General features: G+C 41.3%; 1 protein-coding gene across 1 annotated transcript; it reads right to left on the minus strand.

Annotated features, from left to right (window-relative positions):
- Positions 1-3060: 3060 nt before the first annotated feature.
- Positions 3061-21815, minus strand: MLYCD (malonyl-CoA decarboxylase). Its single transcript, XM_025896468.2, is given in 6 exon segments — positions 3061-4434; positions 13143-13292; positions 13787-13943; positions 14923-15035; positions 21403-21581; positions 21584-21815. Coding segments are annotated over 6 exon segments (1365 nt in total). The 3' UTR covers positions 3061-3900.
- Between the last annotated feature and the right edge of the window lie 580 nt (positions 21816-22395).

Raw genomic sequence — 22395 nt, forward strand, 5'->3', positions numbered from 1 at the left:
GTGCTTTTATATGCTGCACCTTCCAGCACAGCAGCTCCCACTGCTTACTGAGGAGCGAGCCTGAAACCAGCCTCCCCTTTTCCTTCTGGGCACACGGTAACAGAAGGTGCTCTGTAACATCATGTACCTGCTCCTCAGAAATGGCACTGCAAATGGCCCACACTGAGAGGGAGAAAAAGGAACTGGACTTCTCTCTTCTTTCTGAGCTGTGAAGACTCCCTTTGATACTCTGATCCTCTCAGTGACAGTTATTGTCCCAGGAAGTGGTACAGATGGCAAACATTTATTTTTTTCTCTTCGGCATCCTTCATGCTGAAATCACTCTTTAGTAGAAAGTTGGAAAACCCAAGCAGTGCTATACAGCTAAGAATCAATGGCCAATGAAAGAAAAATAATAGCATTTATCAGCTGATGGCTTTTATGAGCAGCCTGTCCCACTCTCATCTTCAAATGATCCGTCTGCACTTAAATCCGTGCTGTGACTCTGGTGCAGAAATCACTGCAGGGATTTTTGGCCTCACAATGCTCTAATTTATCAATATAAGAGATGAATTGATCTCAGAGAGCAAAACACAACCAATAACCCAAACCATAACAACTGTTGAAAAGGAAACAACTCTGCAGGTGCTGGAGTTCTGATGGAGACCAGATGTCATGTAACAAATGTACCCGTCCAGAACAGCTCCAGGAAGATGCTTTGTCTGTCATCTCCTTGCCAGCCCCACATCACAAGCCCTTGGAATAGCTCCTGGGAAGAGCATCAGATTAAACTGACTGCAAAGCAGGAGTGACTGGGTAGTTCAAGGTCTAGAGGAACGTGGCACGTGCATGAGGTGAGGGAGCAGGGACAGACCTGCCTGTGACCCACCAACTAAACCACTGGGTCAGCAGCTGAGCAACCAGTCCTGGAACCACAGGGTGCAGGTCTGAACTGGAGAGAAACTCCCATGGCTGCTTTGTCACAGCCAAATGCCAGCAATCCTCCTGATTTTAAGGTTGGTAGGGAGAAAAAGAAGAGCTGTGCCTGCTGCCCTTAAGCTGAGGGCAGGGCTGGGTTTCTGCCCGTGTCAGATCCAACAGCCAGAGGGGAACAGCTGGGGAACAACTCAAGTGTTAACGAAGCATGAGCAGCTTTGCTTTTTCTTTGCTTTTTCTTCCTTATAAGCTACAATCACTTCATGTCACTGAACCAATTCTCATACAATTGTCTGGGGCTCCAAGTGGAAAAAACTCATTATCCTTCGAGTCCAGCTGTTAAGAATATCGGATTATGTTGTATTTCCATCTGCAACAGAGCAGAAGCGTTGGCTCTTTTTGAACTGTGGTCTGGAGGATGCACATTTAATTGCCCTCAGAGCTCCTCCTGCTTCAAAATAAAACTGTCTTTCAAAATCATTGCATTTTCAGAACCCTTTGACTTGAAGTAAATGACCAGGTTTCCTCAAACTTGAAGAGCTTCATGTAACAGAGGGTTGTCTTTCTCTATTCCTCCCAGCCAAGAAAGGCTAGTACATGTTTATATAAGCAGCTAAATTTCACCTTGAAACCTGAATTCTAAGGCAGTTCTAGAAAACCCAAAAGCAGAACAAAGCCATCCTCTGATCACTGAAAAAGAGGAGTGTCCTGTAGTGATTGTGTGGTGAAAATTTCTGTACCAACTCAGTGTTATTTCACATTAAAAAATTTGACAAGCAAAATGCACATGCCACAGAGAAAAGTGATGTGGGAGTAGTTTGGTGTGATATTCTGATACAGGTCTGACATTCTCAACTGTAAATAGCTACTTTTTAGGAAGCTAAATACACACACACACACACTGTATATTCCCTAATGTTCATGTTCCAGGACTAAAAGTTGCACACAAATTTTAGAAGGAACTTAAACAGAATTCTAACAATGCCTTAAAAATGTGGGGTTTGCAATAGAATTGGCAACCAGGTTCTTCATGTAATAATAAATAAAAATGCCAGGAGAAGATGCCCTAATTAATCCAAACCATTATACACATTTGATTGTGCCCTGCCTCTTTTCCAGCCTGAACTCTCCTCTGGACATGCAATTGTTCAATACCTGTGCTCAACTTCCAGCATTTCTTGAGGGTAAAGCCCAGACTTCCATATGAAGCACTAAACAGACTCTACTTACCTGTTGTTGTGCAGAAAACTTACCATAACTCCTGATCCAAGAGCAAAAACTCTGAAGTTACTGCCTCAGGTTGGCCAGGTTGGAGTTGCCTGTTCAAAGTCTCTGACTAAAAGTTCCCAGTGGGTTTGAGTGTTTAATCCTTAGTTCCCCTCATGAATAAAGTGTTCCCTAATGCACATTCAGCAAGATATCCAGAGAAGGTGCAAAAAACCCAAACCAAGACCAACTTATATTTACTCCACCACCACAGTTCAAGAGGAACTCAACTTTTCTTTAGTGGTTTTGGCAACCGGACACATTTTTGTTTACCAGGGGATGACACTTCTTTGGTATTTCTTTTAATCCTATAAAAATCAATAAACTAACTCTGTATAAGAAAGATGCTGACTTCTGAACTATTCTTAAAAACATACTGAAGGCTACATGGCATAGAGAGTTGTCACTTTTAATGTGACATCCTGCCACTGATGGCCAGATGCTGCCTCTGCTCTCAAGGGAATAACAGGCAGTGAATATATTCTTGTCCTTTAACTACTGCTGTTAAAAATCCACCATGAACAGAAATCCCTGTAACCTGTTCCCAGAATAGGTTACCAGTGTGGAGGATGGAATTTGTTTCTAACAATGACTATGAAAATAGTGTCTCCAATTAACTAACTTCATTCCAGGATGAATTACAGATTACTTCACTTACAGATTTCTTCACTTCTGTTTTCATACACGAGCAAACACTCCATTACTTTTGAATCCTCTGTGTAATTCTTTTCTTGAAAACAGGACTGGAATTGGACCAGAATAAATCAGATATTACAAATCAGCATGAAATCCTTTTAAAATGGGCCTTCTTCTGTGGTGAAACTGTTATCAAGAAGGGCCACTAAGTGAGGGGAGATGTTGAAACACAACCAGACATGATTTATTGAGAAAGTCTCTTTTATTGATTTACAGGTCACACCTACCCCTTTATTAAAAAAGCTCTTTGTTAACTTAAAACATTATCAGAGCCAAAGTATAACATACATATTTAGAAACTTCTCAGTTGATCCCCAAGTATCAGTCTCTCTTGTTCTCCTCTCCTGTTTGAACACTTCCTTATTGCTCAGCATATTTTAGCAGCCAGAAGATGGAAATACAACACAACATACCTGCTGCACTGAGAGATCCTGGGTTTTGAACATTAATGCAAGGCTTTTCCATGCTTCAGCAAAGCAAGGATTCAGTGAGATTTTTAGTGCATTTGAAAAAAGAAAATACCTAAAAAGGTTTTACATGAGAATTTTCTAAGGGTGAAAAAGATAGATATTATAGAAATAAAATTGCAGATTAAGGTTTTGAATAACAATTTACCTTCATTCAGTCCTTTCCAGGTACTTGTGTACTGAACAATCTACAGCAGCATTATGACAAAGTGCAGCTCCTTACAGGACAGTTTATACAGGTTTATTACCAACAGAATAATGCTCGGTTCAAGTATTGTCCATTCAATTACTGCTGAGTTGTAACTGATTAAGAGAATTTTACTCACCCTTTACTACACACCTCCAACCCACCTGCACATAAACAGATGTCCAGAACTTGCAGAGCCAGTCAGGTTTTGAATATATGGCCACAGAAGCAAGACAACTGACCATCCAGATATGTAGTGTGCTGGGCAAATTTGCTTTACAATACATTCTCATTTAAATACAGGCACTGCAGATTCTTACAGCTCTTTATGGGTGAGCAACACTCGTTCTTAGCTTTCAGAATTTTTAATTACAGTTTGCTATTTTGCTGGAATTGGGACACCAAGGCAAGCACCTGCTCCGAGGCTTTGATGTGTTTGGTGCCCAGGTAAGCTGCACTGTTGCTGGCTGTGTCCTCCAGGAAATACCTGTAGTTCACCATCATGCCACAGGAAGCCCCAATGCCCCGAGGGCTCGTGTCCCCCATCCAGTTTATCCGCCACAGCACGGAGCCGTTCTGGAGATGGAAGTTTGCCACTGGATTAAGGGCATAACCACGGTGTTTCTCTCCATACAAGTACCAGGCACAGAGTCTCATCAGTGGGGGATTCAGCACCTCGACTAATTTATCTGATCTCACCCACTCGTTGTTGTTTAAGAGTTTTTTCAGTGTCTCAGTGGAAGAGTCTCCCGTGATCGCAGAGATTTCTTGCCATTCGGACTCTGTAAAAAGTTCATTTCTTCCCTGTTCTTTTGCTTGGGGGGAGAGGAGGCCAACAAGCCATTTTGTGAATCCTGGGATGGGTGAGAGAGTAGAAAAAACTTTTATCTGAGGAAGTTCTTTCTGCAGACAAAAGGAGAGAAAATAAAAATCGTGAGTTTTGTCACGACTGACACAGGGAAGTTTGAGTGAAAGAACAGCTTCAAGTCAAGGGAAAACCAGGGATTCTGACAAGGAACTGACTTACACAGACACAAAAAAGAGGTTAAAAATCACCCTGCCAGTACCAGGTTAGTGAGTAGAAAGCACTCAAGAACATGAAGAAAACTTTAACACTGACTGAATTACAGTCCTCACACCCAATCTATATAAAAGTACTTATGCAGTACTTACCAACCCTGAGCTCTGGTATCATTTTATAGGCAGAAATAAACAAATAGAATCACAGGCCATAAAGAAGTTATTCTGAGGAATATTTTTTTTAAATAAACCTACAAGTTTTTAGAACCTTTTAAATGCTATTTATTTTTTATATGTAACTACTTTTTTTAAATCAAGGGCAGTTTACTACTTCAGTCTACTGTAAAATGAGGGGAGGTACTATTTTTAGATTTTTATGGAAAGAAGCATTTCCTGAAATTTTGAATTAAGTTCTTTATACAAGGCAGCTACTTTTCATGATAGTCCTTAAAAATAGCAAGATAAGAGATACATACTTGCAGTAACAAAAAAACATTCACACAGTTCTTGTTTTAACAAAGAGAAACTTCTGCTGTACCCCTCCTAATTTATGATTAAAACCTATAAACTATGTAATTAAAACCTGTAACTATGTAACATGAAGCAAAGCATACATAAGGAGAGCTGTGTGTCAGTTTTGGGGCACATCAACATGAAGAATATCCTGTCACTTGGAACACTTGGAATTAACAAAAATTACATCAGCACTTGGAATTAATAAAAATTACATTAATCAACCCTTCTAAAGGAGTGGGGGGCAAAGGAACAGAGGGAAGACAGAGCTGAACTGAAACCACCACAGTGTTGGTTTAATTACTGCTCATACAGGAGGAAGTGGTGAGAACCAAGACATTCATCAACATTACAGAGGCATCTTAATGTCAACAGAAAATTGTCTTTAAATGACTACAAATTGCACTTTTTGTGCTTTGAGGATTACTGAGGTAAGCATTAAAAAGCCATCAGGGCTCAGATGGTGCCTCCTCAGCACGTTAATGGCTCTGGCAGGGACAGGTTGTCTGAGCTGCTCCTGCACCGTGGCATCCTCAGGTTCCCTGTGCTCACATCTGCTCCAGGAGGATGCAGAGCCAGGGAATTCTGCTCTAGGAGGATGCAGGAGCCAGGGAATGCTGGCCTGGCTCACCTCAGGCTGGAGACAAGCACCTTTCCTAACTTCCATAGCTGGTATTCACAATATCTTTTCCCTGAGCTGAAGCTCTGATTGTTATAGAGACATGTAAGCTGAAGAATCCTTCTTTTGGGAGCAGGCAGGAACAAGAAAAGCAGACCAAGTTACAAACAAACACCCCATTTTATCTCCTCAAAGAATCAAATAAAGAAAAAAAAACAAATTATTTCCTAAAAACACTAATTTCTGTATCTTATTGAACAAATCAGAGCACTCAGGAGATCCTGACTGGATCAATAGTCATAACTGCTACAGCTTCCAGAGTCAGGGAGTGCAATACCAGGAAAGCAGCAGAAACTAGGAAAGCAGGAACTTTTTTCAAGTTTCCACTAAAGGATATGATGATATTTTACTTTTAAGAGTAATTCTGAAGCTGATGTCCTTAACACAATCTATGAAATACAACTATCAGGTTTCCTTGCATGTGTATTTCATAAAATAAAAAAAGAAAAGTTCATTTACAGACATCTCTTACACATCTTCCTACAATTTTAGGGAATACATTTATAAAAAAATGAGTTTATTAGGGTTGTGCTCTTACTGTAGACTATGGATACTAGAGGCACAGATACAGAAAGTATGTTTTAATTAAAAGAATGTTTCTTAGAGTAGACAGTTTAGACTCTTTAGAAAAAGTTCTCCCTTTGCTTTTGAAAAAGAGCAATGACACAGTAAATTAAAAAAAAATATATCTGGAGGCAGAAAAAGGGAAAAAATAAGCACAGAATAAAGCAACTCCACAGACTTCAAACATTTTCCTTCTGAGCCCTGTGCTAAATACTTCCCCATGGATATAACCACTGTTTATCCACAAATCAATTCGAAGTAACTTTATAAAATTTTAATACAGAATCAAATGCACTCACTACATCTTCCTCTGGTCACCTTTCATTCACCTCTTTGTGTTTCTTAATCAAGAAGCACACCTAATCATCACCTCTGGAGTGCACTTTTCTTTCAAGCAGCAGGATTTTCATTAGCCCTGCAGAGGAGAGCTCTGCCCATGGACCCCCTTGTCAGCTACACCTTCCTGGACTCAACACTGCTACACAAAACCATGGATCTCCTGGAGAAGGAGGAAGAAGAAGCAAGTTTTTAAAGGCCACTCCTAAACTCAAAGGTGTTTGTTCCTGGAGAAAGAGCAGAGGGCTTTCAGTTCTGTCAAGTCAGTGAAGAGCAGCATCACCTTCACTGCCCCACCAGCACCCTGAGGGCTGAGCTGTGCTGACTCTGCTGGGACTGGACACAGCTGAGCTGCTGAGTCACTTTGCTGTCCCATAATGTGACCTCCTGCATGTCAGCTGGAAGAATTGCTGCCCAGAATGGAGGTCACAACTCCCTTCTGAAGATTCAGTGACCCAGGAGCCTCCTGCCTGTCCACACAGTAATGATGGATGAGATCTCAGGGACCACCTCAGATGTGATGGACCTGCAGAGGAACCTCAGGGCACAGAAACACAAACCCATCATCTATAATGAGAAGTGCCCTTTTCATGTCCCATCCTGAAGCAGCAGCCAGCTCCCCTCAAAGACACTGGCCTTCAAAATGGGGGTTCACTCTTCTTCATTTTTTTAGTGCCTTAAAGTTCCTCTTCAGTTCATAATACAAAGAGCACAAGACAGGAATAAATGGGTAAAAGTTTTCAAATTAATGACCTACCATGACAAATCCTCCATGTGCTGCAGGAGGGGCTACAGATTTTACTGTTGTGCAGTGGGGATGAAAAAGGGGAAAAAAAAACCATAGAGAAGAAGAAAAAATTGTTAGAGGCTGTTTCCTCCAGGCAAGGATTCAAGGAATACAGAATGTGTTTCTTTTTGACCCAAAGATAGGATTACACTCCTTAAAGGTTTGCCTTTTTTTCCTAACTATATCACTTATCCTATAAAAGATAGTGCCTTTGAGAACACACTGCTTAGGTCTCTTTCATGATTTCTTCACAGATATTTAGGGTTAAAACCTGAGAGGGGAAGAAGGAAGGTAATGCTGAAATTTGAGAAGCAGAAATTCTTCTTTCAGGCCAAAGGAAAAACTGACTGGACCAAGAGAAAAGGCTGCTTAGCACAAAGTCTGAATCTCTTCTACACTCTCTCTGCTAAGAAAGCAGTGCCTGAAAACACTATTTTGCCATAGAGCTTTGCCTGAGTTTTCCACACAGGAGCTGAGCTTTGTCCATAGCTCCCACAAAGCAACAATCCCAATCTCATCTCCCAGCTTGCAAAGCCCAGAGGGCACCTGAGCACCACCCACAGTGACAAAAGTGAGAATGAATGATTTCTTCCCCTATCTGTGTGTTAATAATAACCACTGCAAAGTTCCTAATTCAATAACTGACACTGAATCCTGCTGGTGTTGACTCCTCTTTGTTCATCATCCCTTTAAGGAGTGACATGTTCAGCAAGACAACCCAAAATATTTAACAGGAAGACAGTAGCTCCTCCTTTATTAATAAATACAAATTGGGAAATTGTGCACATTTTTTTTACTTCTTAGGACAGGTAAGACATGGCAAAGTGACCCCATTTTGAAGCTACAGTACAAAGTACCACATATCTGATAAATGCTTGAGTTTAGGAGCTTATCTGGGGCGGACATTTCTTGTGGAAAAATAAATAAATGCAGCCAAGTGTGCACATTTATGTTGTTGCTAAATTGATGTGCTAATTTCTAAGGCTATTGTGGAAATCCATTAATGTTTACTTTCCTGTCAGAAACCCACACACCATTAAGTAACAGCTGCTAATTTTGGTTTGGGGTAGATTTCTGTGTTTGATTGTCTTTTTTTCTAGGCTTTTTTTCCATTGCAGAACAGCACAGATTTCTCCTGTTATCCATATCTCATCTGAAACTGTCTTGCACTCTGAAAGCTGTAGTCCAAGGTCACATTTTTCATCAATGAAAGCAAAGCCTGTTTTGGAAATTATGATCTCCCCAGGTCACCTAGATCAAATTAAGGTAGCAATTATCAACAGCCCAAGCAGAAAGCTAAAATCTGCCACCAATTGTTAAGCATTCTATTGAGTCACACAGCAGCTATCAGTTTTCTCCCCCAAATGCCACAGGCTATAAAATCTTAAGCAGTTTTCTCAAAGGCTTCACCACAGTTATCTGTGCCTGTCATCTGCAGACTGAATTGCCATGATGTACCTTCTGCAGAGCTCCAGAGCGTTCAGAGTGGCTATAAACACATTCTGAATTAAATGTCTGCCTAATGAGCAATCTAATTGTCTCCACCTTCACCAGCACCTCTCAGCCTGCTAGAAACAATCTGCCTGCTCCTCTTCCAGCACCCAGTTTGGGGTCGGTTTGTTTGTTTTCTTGTAGTCCTCTAAAATAGTTTCAAAATCCAATTCGTTTCTGGGAACGACACAAGCTTGAATTTTAGAAACACCAGAGATTATTTTTGTTGTCTGCTCCCTGCTTTATATACATTAATATAACCAAGGGAGCACACACAGAATGCCTACACAGCCCATTCTCAGATTTGTACAGGGAGAACTGGGACCAAAGTGGTATCAGTGGAGTAATGAATTCATCCCAAAAAAATGCAAACGGGATATGCTCAGATAACAACAGAAGCCTGTATATAAAACCCTTCTATATTACTTGTGTAGCAAACTTTTGTGAAGAAACTACCAAAAACAGAACAATCTGCTCCTGAGAGCAGCCCACTTTCTCCCAGGATGCCCTTTGTATGAGACACCAGCTACATCCCTCAGGTCCTGCTCTGATTTCCAGTATATCCCTCCCCTTCACAGAAACATATATAGCAACACCTGTGGCAAATTCCAAATCATCATGTCTAGGTAGAGATCAAGGATTCAAACTGCAAACTGTGCACATTTAAAGAGAGGAAACCGAGGACCCATTTCAACTTCATCCATCCTCCATCTGCTTAAATTAATGAAAGACCCAAAAGCAGGGGCATTTAACTTGTACACAGTGCCCCAAACTAATAGTGCTCAGCACTGGGGGTTGAAATCCTTCCCAGAGCCTCCACTGCTGCAGTTTTCCCAACAATCCTAATAAAAACCCATTTGCAAGGAATACTTTCACGAGGGAATGAGCAGGTGACATTCTCTGAAGGTGAGAAGTGCTGCCCTACACCAGTTCAAGTTCAGCAGAGTATGTGACCACATCAGGCAAATCAGCAAGAAGATTTCTAAAAAATTAAGCTCTATTTTAATTGTCCATTAATCAGATTTTAAGGAAGAGGGTGCTAACTGAATTTACAGCCATAATTCTGTAGTTTAGATACCTGTTAGATTAATGTTTCAGTACAGTTTCTTGTCAAATGAAGGCTTCAGTGGTGGAAGCAGAGTGGCTGTTAACACACTTCTAACTTGTGCATGTCTTTTTCTGACCTAATGATACACATTCATGACTAGTCCAATCTGGAGTTCTCCTTATGAAGAATGACAGCTGAGACCTCAGTTTTGAGGTTACAGTGGGACTTAGAAGTGTCAGAGCAGGTTACGCTGAGGCAAAGTCAGATAAAGGACATTTACTAGAGAATAAAAGAAATTATGAGTTTGCAAAGCCCTGGGAAAAACTGAATCTAATAGAATTCTGCAGAGCAAACAGATGTCCACAAAAGTTAACTCAACTGGCAAGTTATAAAAGTGTATTAATCATCAACAACTCAAACACGATGGGAAACAAAATCCTCAACCCCTTCAAATGGTCTTCTCTTCCCAAAGGATTTTATTACCAGTTAAATCAAAGACAGTCTCAACTTCTGTAACTTGGAACACTCAGTGATTTAGCAGCACTTTAAAAAGAGATTTGTTTATTGCAAAGCCATGAAAAGGTTACATAGAAAATCCTCTTCCTATCAGAGACCTCACCCATCTATTTTTGCAAAGGCTGCTGGAAGCTTGCTTAATGAGATGCAATTTTTGACCCAGGACTTTTTTGCTGAGCCTGTATTGTTTAAGCTGCTGCCACCAAGTCAACTCAGCACTCCTGCCACACCATTTGTCCCTTTTAAAGCCACTGTAATGCTGCTCCAAAGAATTATGTCCAGCCTGAAAATACAGACAACCTTGGAAAGTCCTTTGCTTCCACCTGACCAGAGAGAAAGAGAGCACATGTGTGCAATTAATCCACTGAAGTAGGACTTCCAGAGTTTTGGGAGACAGGTAAAACAGGCTGCCAAGAATATTACTCATCATATTCTCTACCTTTGGCCTTCACTTTGTAGAAATTTTACAGGGAAAGCATTTGGAAACTGTAAATACACAGGGCTTGTCTCCTCTGAGGGGAGAAATCCACTGAGATGGAAGGTACAACATTTAAAGCTAAAGCTTAGCAAGGAGGAGTTATAGATGTGCATCAAATAATTCTGTAACAACAGTACAGTGATTTAGGGTCACTGCACAGATGTAAAATATGTAATGGAAAATGGTTCTTGCAGAATTCAAGAGTAATGCTTTAGAATGAAGAGGGAGAAAGCATGGAGTGGCAGAAGAGACAAGAAAAAAATATTAACATCATCAAAGAGTGGAAGAAAAACTATTAGAGAATCATGTCCATCATGGACAGACACTCCTGGATTATCCTTTTTATTTTCTTTAGCCCTACAGTGGTACCCAAAAAAGGAATGGGGTAAAAGCAAGAGATAAAAGTTGTTGTACCTTTATTATATAGATACAAACTACATAGAAACAAGCTGTTCAAGTCTGGCCAGCACTTCAGAGTCAACTAAGCCCATGTTCAATTTGCCACATAACACCTTACTAACAACACATTTTTCATGACACCTTAAAGCAGTGCATGGAATAGGAAGATCTCCATCTTTGGCACTGTATGGACAGCACTCAGTTTTCAACGTAAAGTTATACGACTTTGAGGCATTAATTTGTGATTAGAATGTATTTAAAGGCATCTCAGCCAAAGTGTTTCCCCTTCATTGTCTGTTTGATGAAGAGAGGCTGGATTTTACACACTGAAATGCAGAAACTTTGTCCTAAGTATAAATAAGAAACACATTCTTCTGTTGGACACACCAAATTTCAGAACTTGCATTAGGTTATCTCAGCATGGTGTGTCCGTTTGCCTTTATAACTCACAACTTTGTAAGTGTTGCAAGCAATTAGTGATGGACAGATCTGATGGCAATAGGGTTATTTTATGAGAGCAACTCAATTATGCAGAAATTATTTTCCAGATCTGAAAGCAGATAACTGCATGGATTTATTCCAATTTCCCCTCAGTCAAGATCAGACAGATGGCACAGCCTAATTATACCTGGGCTACTGCACTTTCCACAATTAATCTAAAAGCCATTCCAAATGCAAGAAGCAACAGAATTCAGCCAAAATAGCCATTAAAAATAAAATAAAATAAAAAACTTCAGGGCAGCCAGCTATGATTCAGCAGTTAACTAATCAATCATTTTGTAGCAGTAGAAATTTGGAGCATCCAACTTTAAGTTGTTTTTGTAAGCAGAACCTAAGTTCTACATCACACAGTTTTCCAAACATCATTACTAATCTAGATGTGGAAGAATAAATACGAACACAAAAAGTGATTATCACTTTTAAGTGGCAGGTTTGTTAATAATTTAAGTAGTAAAGAGTATTAAATAAAATTATGTACTCAGTGCAGAAATATGACTGTCTCTTCCACACCATTCTATATACGAATTTTCATCCCTTTCTCAAGTTGCTTAGAAGAAGGTTCTATAAGAAGTACTAAAACTATTAACAATATTCCTAGGGCATGTAATGATATTAAATTCATAGATCTGACTTGTATAAAGCAACTGATTCTTGGACTATCAAGACATTCTCTTAACTATATTGCAAGAAATGCCTGGGCAAAAAAATCTTTTTATTTTCCTAAATAGAGATATTCAAGGCAAGCATGCAAACTGCATAAATAACCAGAGGCAAATCAATATAACAAACAAAAAAATGAACAAATTAATGTACAGGAAGTATTTTTGTTACTGGAGCAGGTGTAAGATTTTGAAAAAGGCATTGTCAGGTACACTGAAGAGAGAAAATGTTGATCAGGGGCCTGGACGGAACCTGCTTGCAGGGTCCACCCCCTCAACTGAGAGGCAACAGTGAATCCTAACATAGACAACAGTGCAAAATCCAGCTGTATCCAAGTTACCTTCAAGAGAAATGGACTCATTTGACTTTAGGTAACCTACATGTGAGGAGGCAAACACAGGAATTCACACGGGATGTACCAGCTGTGGAACAGAACCTACACCTGGTAGACATTAACCAAGAGCAGAAAATGTTCTTCCAAGTCCTTGCACATCTTCCAAGGCTGACCTGGGAAAACCCAGCAGCTCCTGGCCTTGAGCAGGGACAAGAACTGGAAACCCAGGAAGGTCAGGGCAGCACAGTGGGCAAACAGCACCTCAAGGACCCCCCATCAACCCACCTGCAGCTCCTTGACCACCTTCTTGATGAGGTAGGTCCCGAGTTCCACCCCCTGCAGCCCCTGCTGAGTCAAACTGATGGAGTAGAAAATGGCTGTTGAGATTTTCTCTGTATCTTCTGTTTCTAAAGGAGGCACTTCTTTCACTATGGCCTGGGAAAATTAGAATTTAAAAGAAAAGTTATTAATGGTTATCATCATCATTATGGGGAGGAAGTCTTTCTTTTTAACTTTTAAATGTATTAGCCCTTTTCCCCACTCTTTTATTCATAACCCTCTGTGAGAAACAATAAGAATCTAATGAAAAAGAAGAAAGAAGAGCTGTTTATCCATTAGTAAGTGCTGCAAATAACATGGTTTAAAATTTTCAGAATTAATTGCAACCACTTTGGAGTTTTAATCTCATTTGCTCCATTTTCTTATATATTTCTTATTTTTTCTCATTCTTCTCCCACTTGAGCAACTCCCCTAAATGTCAACTTACATAATACAGCTACATATACAGATTATCCCTGTAATTTTTACAATTCTCTCATCTCTTAAAAAGATGAAGCAAACCCAAATATTCACAAATTATAAGGAATTTTAAAGGAAGCACATTGCAATTTGAGCACTTTGCTGTGTACTAAATGCAGCAGTGACTGTACCTGGATGTTGTTGGAGATGTCACTGGTCAGAGCCACATGCAGGACTATCAATGGTTCCCCTGGGATTGCACAGTGGGAAAAAAAGTAACATCTTCTATAGGCCCCAACTCGACGCTTCATATCAACCCAGTTCCTGACAGGATGCACAGCTTCAGAACTCAAGGAGAAAAGAAAAGCACAATTATTATCATTTTTTCAAAATAAGAGGTCAGCTGCCAACCCTACAAGCTCCTCATTTTTCCCACTGATGTCAGGGACAAAACTCTCCAATGAAAGGAGGAGAATCACGCTGTGAGTAAAGTAAAATTCATCAGCTAACTGACAAAGTGGATTGTGAAGGCAGATTGCACATCTACTCTTTAGTGTGTTTGCCAAATTCCCTTGAAGATTAATTCTTACTCATTATTTTTATTTGGAACCTTTAGCTGGTATACAAGATCTCTTTTCTTTGCCTCCTCAACATTTAAGTCACATACTGTCAGAACTCTTGAGAGATTCAGTTTTCTTCAAACTTTTTATATAACAAAGTGGCACAACAATATAACTTGAGTCCACTCATTTGCAACTTCCTCACAGCTTTAACAGCAATTCAGAAATAAATGTTTTAGAGCACATTACATAAAACCCAAGGTTCTCTCTTCACACACAGGTCACAGGTGATCCTGTGCACCTCACCAGGTCCAGCCAGGAAGGGGAATATCACTGGATTAGAAGTAAAAAAAGCTCTTGAGTGTTGGGCTGCACGAGATTTAAATGTGCTGCTGGTGCAGACTGAGGAGAGATGGGGGCCCATGGAAGCAGCAGCAGCTGCAGCATCTGTGGCAGCAAAGGCAAGGATCTGGGTTTGTAGGAAAACGTGTAAAGAGTAACTGGGAAAGCTGGAAAAAAACACAGCAGTCTACAAGGGCAGCATGTGAGCTAAAGGATCAAATTATGGGACAAATGATCCCCTTTACTGTTATTTAATTCAGTTGTTAAATGTGTGCTCTACAGAGTGTTAAATGAAAATATTCCATTATTATACTTTGCCTGTGGTTCAGTATTGAAAAGCAGAGTTTTGAAAACAGTGGATCTGTGCAGTCCCAAGCATTTCACCACCTCTTCATAAATGAGTCTTCCCAACCTTTAGCACTTACTCACTAATTTTCTGGAGTATTTCACAAGGGGATTGCCAAGTGACCCTTTCCAAGTTCAGGAATCCTGTGCAGAACCACTCTGACAGCATATTCTTCAGAACTCCACTCATTTCCTGCAAGCAGAAGAAAGCTGGAATTAAATAAGCAAGGTAGAACACAGGAATGTGAGTAAAGAGAACCTTGATTGATTCAAACTACAACACTGGGAAGTTAAAAGAAACTAATGCTTCTGTTTGAGAAGATTTACCAGTTCAGCTGGACAATTTCTATAGCAAACTACACAGAAGATAAGGCAAAAAAATGCAGATGAAAAGCAGACAATAGGTAGAAGTATTTGAGCAGTCTTGACCATAAGGCCACAGTTGCTCAGATTTAAATACCATGAGAAAATATCTTTCAACAGGAGGCAGATAGAACTTTATAGAATTTTTTACAGGTTTTGCAGAATTTTTCTTCTCTGGAAATATGAATAGTTTTGAGCAAGAAAAATAAAAACAGCAGCATAAGACCACAGAACTCAAAAATCAAACCAGCTTTGGAACAGTGTGAAACAGATGAAACCCACCTGAAATATCAAATACTTTCAGAAACAGTCAGGGTGATTTTTATATTCCCTACTAATTTCCTGCTGCCTGTATTATTAAAGATTTCCTATCTAAAATTCTTTGAATTGAAGAAGTATTCTTGAACTCAGCACAGCATGAAAATCCCTTAAAGAGAGTCCAGAGCCTGGTTTTTTTGTCTTCCATTTGCCTTGTCCACATATCAAAGAAGGTTCCTGCTGGCCAAAGCAACTGCTACAAATATGCCAGGATTGAATAAGAGAATGGTTTTATTCCTTAATTCAACATACTAGAAAAACTGAAATTTATAAACACAGAAGAAACAGTCATTTATCTGCACAGAACAATTCTGTCATGCATGATTATTTTTTTTCTCCAATACCTTTCTCCTAAACAAGTATATTCTGATTGGTTTGTTTATTCTGACTTTAAGGTATCTCCCTTGTGAGTCCACGTTTCTGCACAGCTCTGAAGTTTTCAGATAATAACCATAAATCATTTTGGTCAGATACCCCTTGGTGTAGTCAAAGTCTCCAGGATTGCTTGTTTTGTTTTCTTTTGGACTGTAAACCAGAAAAATGGGCTGGATTTGTCAGATCTGGGGTCAAAGGAACAGATCCTTATGGCTCTCTTGTCATCCATCCCCTTCTTGGAACACCATTTCAGCTGCAGCCCAGCTGAAGGAGGGAAAAGTGCTGATGGCTGCACTCCTGCTGGGCAGGAACTGAACACTCTGCTCTGCAGCTCTGGCAGGAATGTGGCTCAGGCAGCAAGGAGAACACCAGTTATTCTGCATGGAAACTGGGAAAAGGGGAAAACATCCAAAATTCCATGATTCTATGTTAACCAAATTTCTTGGTGCAGAAAGACATAAAAATTTATACTATCCAAAACCGTGGTTAACTCAGCCATCTAAGAAAAAAAATCTGAGTTGTGTTTAATATCACAATACATACATTTCCAAAAGGTTTTACTCCAACAAGGACAGTCCCAATTTTGCATCTCTTATCTTGTAGACTTAGTGGTACATTCTCTTATTTTGTAAAGGTAGTGGTAAGTAAATTCTTATTTTCACTTCAGAGGCCTTTCTAGTCATAAAAATTACATCTCCAATACTTCACTGAAAAGAAATCACATATTTGTTATTCAGCATCCCAATTTTAAATCTGAGCAACAAGACATACTCACATTAGTATTTCAAATTACCAGTTATACTTCAATTTATATTAGCCAAGTATAATAAACTGTGATTATTTTTTCTCATTCTGTGTTCTTGCTACAAGACAGCAAATTATAGGCTTTTTAATCTTCCCAACAAGTCCCTATTTATTGGGCAACAAATGGGAGAACTCTGATGAAAACCTTCAATTAATTTTTTTTTAGTAAGAAAAACTGCCTCTTTGATGAGGGAACTATTTCAATTTCCCTCTCAAACTACTAAATAAAAAAGCCCTCAGATGAGTCGAATTTTAACTTGTTTTTGGGGTTTAACCTGATAAGTTTCATTTGGGACCTACAGATCTACTCTGATATGGCCAAGTGTTCTAAGGTGTCTTTGGTGGTGGGAGGGTTTGGTTGGGGTTTTTTTGTTTGTTTTGTTAGCTTCAAAATATACATAGAGAACATCCCTGGTGAGATTCTGAAAAATATCCCATCAGAAAACCAGGATTCAATAGTTAGACATGAATTAAAGGGGATTGTTTGCTGCTTTTTTTATTGCTAATAGTAATTACTGCACTGATAATGGTAGTGCTGAAAACTCCCCTGGCTCTTGTGTTCTATATTATTTCATGTCTTATTCCTAAAAAAAAATTAAAGTTGTTATTTCCTTTTTTCCCCCCTATTTCTGCTCATTTAGCCAATAAGTAAAGTATGCACAAGCATTTTCAAGTGAGTTAATCACCTGCATACAGCATATACTTTACTGTAATCTCTTGAACAAACATGAAATAGAAATGTTTCATCCACCCATTTCTAACAGTCCAAGTTGTTTCTGTCTTGATAGCTGCTGAGGAAATAAAAAATATTTCATATTTACAACACAGCAATGGGCAATCCTTGTTTTAATAGGTCTTTCAAAATGCAAAATGAAAACTAAGGACTAAGAAATATTTTAGACAGTTTGGGCAAAACCAAAATCCCAGCAGGTCATATAATGCATTCTGTAATTTTCCTCCAGCACCAGGAAGATCCATTTAATTTTATGTCCACATTTCCTCGTCAGTGCAGATACAAACATGCAAAAGTTGTAAAATTCTTGTTGCACATGAGTTTTTATGTCTGTTAGAATTTCAATCAAATCTACACTAATGAAATGGCTACACAGGACTTTAGAGAAGCAAATACCAAACACTTTTTTTATAGAAAAACTTTTAATAATGATGATATTTCTTTTTTTTTCCAGTAGACCAACACCAGACCAAGATTACAGATACACTCCAGCTACTGCTTAATTATGGAAGCAGGTGTATTTATAAATCAATTTGACAAAAATGCTCTCTTTTTCATTATCTTTTTGCCAGAAGCTTGAACTTTCCACTGACTTTTTCTAAATCATATGGAAAGATGAAAAATATTTTAAAAGCAATCGTTGAATGATTTGCTACCTGAAATAATAATGTTGTGAATTTTTCACCAGAGTCATATTTCGAGAGCTGAAATATGAGTAAGCAAGGGAAATATAAAACATCTCAGGAGGAAAATGCTGGCACAGAAAAAGTAAAGCCTTGCAGGCAAGAGGGTTCTGAACAATAAAAGAACTACACTCAGGAAACAGATTTTCAGCAAATTTTGCTCCGTGCACTGCAAGGGCTGATCAGAAATTCAACTCGTTTATAAGGACAGTGGAAAATGAGCCTGTCCTGGGGTGGAAGGAAAGAACAGGACACATGAAAAGAACATAAGAGAATGAGGACAAAAATTCAAACAGCATCATGAAAAAGAATCAGGCCCAGCTTCACTGCAATTTAACTTTTTAAAGAGTGTACGATGTGGCAGTACCTTTTATTTTTAAATGGCCCTCCCAACGTTATTCATGAGGCTTGTGAATGTAATAATTGATTCATATATTTAACAGATAAGAAAATCCACCTCTGGGACAGATTACAGAGAACTTTCTCCTCATATGTCCTGCATGAATTTTTGGTGGACTTTTTGGAAAAAGGGCTGTACAGCTCCAAAAATACAGTTTACCACTAAATTTTTGATTTTATCAAGACGCCTGTGTCAAGACATTCCTCATCTTTCCCAATCCACATGGGACATTTACTACATCATAACCTGTCAATGGATGCCCATAATTTTTCTGTCTTGCTCTGGGTGATGATTCTGCCCTCTAATAACCAACTTATATATAAACTAAAACTTACATGCAGCACATTCCTTCTCTTTGCACAATCCATCATTTTAAGAATTTCCAATGCATTGTTCAGGGTTTATTTTAAGATCTAAGGAATTCTTCCAGTAAGGCAGACAGCATTCTTTTTCAATTGCTTATAACTCAGCTTTTTCCTTTTGTTAATGATTTATGAACAGTGAAACCAGTGGAGAAACAATCAGAAGTTAATTTGCATCTCCTTGGTTTCAAGTAATACCTTTAGAAATTCAAGAAAGTAAGAATTGATCACATATAACAATAATACAGTGACTTCTGATGTGTTATCATCCATCCCAAGTTCTGGAGCTTCCTAATAGCTTTTTTGTCTCTATCCTGCAGTCAGGGAAACTAGCAAAGAAATTGTCCACTGCAAGAATCTAAAATATATATTGCATCACTAGAAAGGTTCTTTACTCAAGACTGAAATTCTTTATTAAAAAAGAAAGAAAAAAAAGAAAAAGAACGTTAAAAAATGTTTAATAAAAAAAAAAGGGAAAAAGAAAAATTTACAATCCCACCCCCAAATTTAGAGCCTGAATATTCTGCCATACAGTTTTCTCTGCTTTTGACACACAGTCTCAAACAGGTAATGGTGTCTCACACCTATGGCTTTCCAAGACCAAATTAAGTATTTGTGTCCTCACACCCCTTCTTCACAAACCACTTGTCAGTCAACACCTCCTGGGGGTTTTTTGCTCCCTTGGGTGCTCGTAGTTATTCTGTCACTTACTTGCAACAGAAGCAAATAGATTTTAAAGGCTGAGCAAGACACTTATTTCAGAAGCAACAGGTAACACCTTTCCCAGACACACTAGCAGGAACACGGGAACAACACACAGTTCTGGGTCTTGGGTTGATGTGGCAAAAGATGAGAATGACCTAAGTGAAACTCCAGACTGAAAAGAAACAGTGTCCAGAGTAAACCCTTACAGCCAATATGGTCACAAACAAACCCAATGTAAACCAGTTCTAGGTTTTGTGCTGACTTATGTGCTGCTTATCATCAACTCTCGTTTTTAGACTACATCGCATCTGAAAAATAAAACTGATCAACAAGCACAAAACTGACTACAAGAACGGAAATACAGAACTGAGTCTAGTCATCTGACGAACCCAAACGTTTAAGAAAATATTTTGAGAAGATAGAACGCCCCTGACAGCCTTTTATTGATGCTTTAGCTTTGCAGACAATGTTTTCCTACTTTCAAATGTCTTTAGTATGTTTCTGTGTTATCTGACACATGTACATTCAGCTGTTTTACATATTTTTACCCTGATAATTTTGCAAACTCAGTCCAGTTTTACTTAAGATGATCCAACTGGATGTGGAATGTTACCAAAGCTGTTGTTGCTTCGGTTATGTGATGACTGTGGTTCATTGACAGAACTGACACCAAGAACATCGTTTTCTTGTCAAACCTAATTTGGATCTGAATATTGGCAAATAACTAATGGTCATTGCATCTGATTGACTTGCTGTCTCTCTTCATTGCCTTCCAGGAAGTCCTGTCAGCTCCTGCCACTGTCATGTCCTACAGCAGTCCTTCCTCCACAGCCATGTCACCTCACTACACCATGGAACCACTTAGGATGTTTCACTTCACCTCTGCCTTCTCACTCTTGAGCCAAATCATGGCAACTCCTTTCTCCTGCTGATATTCCTCACCATTAGCACAACACAGTGCTGTGTCACTTGTGGCCCTGGAACAGACTAAGGAGTGAGGCCACGACCGAGGGAGTTCCTGGCACAGCTTGGCAGCCCCAACACGAGCTGCACTGCACCAGTGTGGCACTGCCCACAGCAGCCTCCCACTGCCACTCTGGAAAGCAAGCCCATTGCTTCACCCCACGGGCCACTCCCTTCCTAATATCAACACAGGCAGCTCTCGCTGGTGCCGTGGCTGTGGGATAGGGTTCACTTGTGTCCCACCACAGAATCGATTAGGTTGGAAAAGAGCTCTGGGACCATCGAGTCCAACCTGGGACCAATCCCCACCTTGTCAACTAGACCAGAGCACCGAGTGCCACACCCAGTCCTTCCTTAAACACCTCCAGGGATGGGGACTCCACCACCTCCCTGGGCAGCCCCTTCCAATGTTTAACCCTTTCTGTGAAGAAATTCTTCCTGGTGTCCAACTTAAACCTCCCGTGGCACAGCTAGAGACTGTTTCCTCTCATTCTGTCCCTTATTCGCTGGGAGCAGAGCCCGACCCCCACCTGGCTCCATCCTCCTGTCAGGGAGTTGTAGAGAGCGAGAAGGTCCCCACTGAGCCTCCTTTTCTCCAGGCTGAGACCCCCCAGCTCCCTCAGCTGCTCCTCACAGGACCTGCCCTCCAGACCCTTCCCCAGCTCCACTGTCCTTCCCGGGCCCCACTGCAGCCCCTGAACATCCCACCTGAACTGAGGGGCCCATGGACACCTCAACATCGAATCGGCTTCACGACATACTTTCCATCCCACCGTGGCTCCAGGAGCAGGAAGCCCCAGACCACATCCCCGCCGACTTCCTTCAGAGCCACCCACCCTCACCTCTGCCCTCACCTTGACATGAGGCCCATCCACCTCCTTGCTCGCCAGCCCCTCCACCAGGTCGCCCCGGAGCTCCACGAGGAAGCGCAGCCCGCCCTCGAGGCGGCCCAGGTGCTGGAAGAGCCCGCGGTACTGGGGGTTCAGGTAGTACCGCAGCCGGTCCTCGGCCTGCAGCAGCGCCCCGTGCTCCACGCCGAAGTCCTGGGCCAGGCGGGTGAGGAGCTCTGCGCGGGGCGGCGCCCGTGCTCCACGCCGAAGTCCTGGGCCAGGCGGGTGAGGAGCTCTGCGCGGGGCGGCCCGGGCGGCAGCGCGCGGTAGAACTGCACGAACTCCGCGCCGCGCAGCTCCGCGGGAGGCGGCGCCTTCTCCTTGGTCTCGTAGGGCGGCAGCGGCGCTGCACCGCGCGGCCGCAGCAGCTCCTCCATGCCCGGGGCGGCCGCGGCCCGAGAGGCGGGCCGCGCGCCCCGCGCTGCCCAGAGGCAGCGGGCGCGGGCCAGGGCCGGGCACAGGCGGCTCATCCCTCTCCCGGCCCACACGCGGCACCGGCCCGCGGCACCGCCCAACGGGGCAAGCGCTGCGCGCGCTGATTGCGGTGGATAATCGCAGACTGACAGCCTCGCAATGGAAAGCGAGGATATTGTGGCGGGGCTGGGGGTGTGTCGGCCGCCATGTTGAGTGTGGCACAGGGGTCACCGCGCGGCCCGCCCCGGGGCGGCACCGGCGGCACCGGCGCGTCCTCAGCGCTCGGAGCTCCCCGGCACCGCCCCTTCTCTCAGAGTTCAAGTTAGAATCAGAGTCATAGTGAACATAGTCTAATCACAGAGAACACAGAGAAACAGGGGAGGTTCAAGTTGGCCATTAGGAGGAATTTCCTCACGCGAGGGATGACTGGGCATTAGGCTGCCCAGGCAGGTGGTGGAGTCACTGCTCCTGGAGGTGTTTAAGGAAAGACTGGACGAGGCACTCAGTGCCATGGTTTAGTTGACGCGGTGGTGATCGCTCACA

Source organism: Manacus vitellinus, unplaced genomic scaffold (assembly GCF_001715985.3).
Source record: "Manacus vitellinus isolate BGI_N305 unplaced genomic scaffold, ASM171598v3 scaffold_10_pilon, whole genome shotgun sequence".
NCBI lineage: Eukaryota > Metazoa > Chordata > Aves > Passeriformes > Pipridae > Manacus > Manacus vitellinus.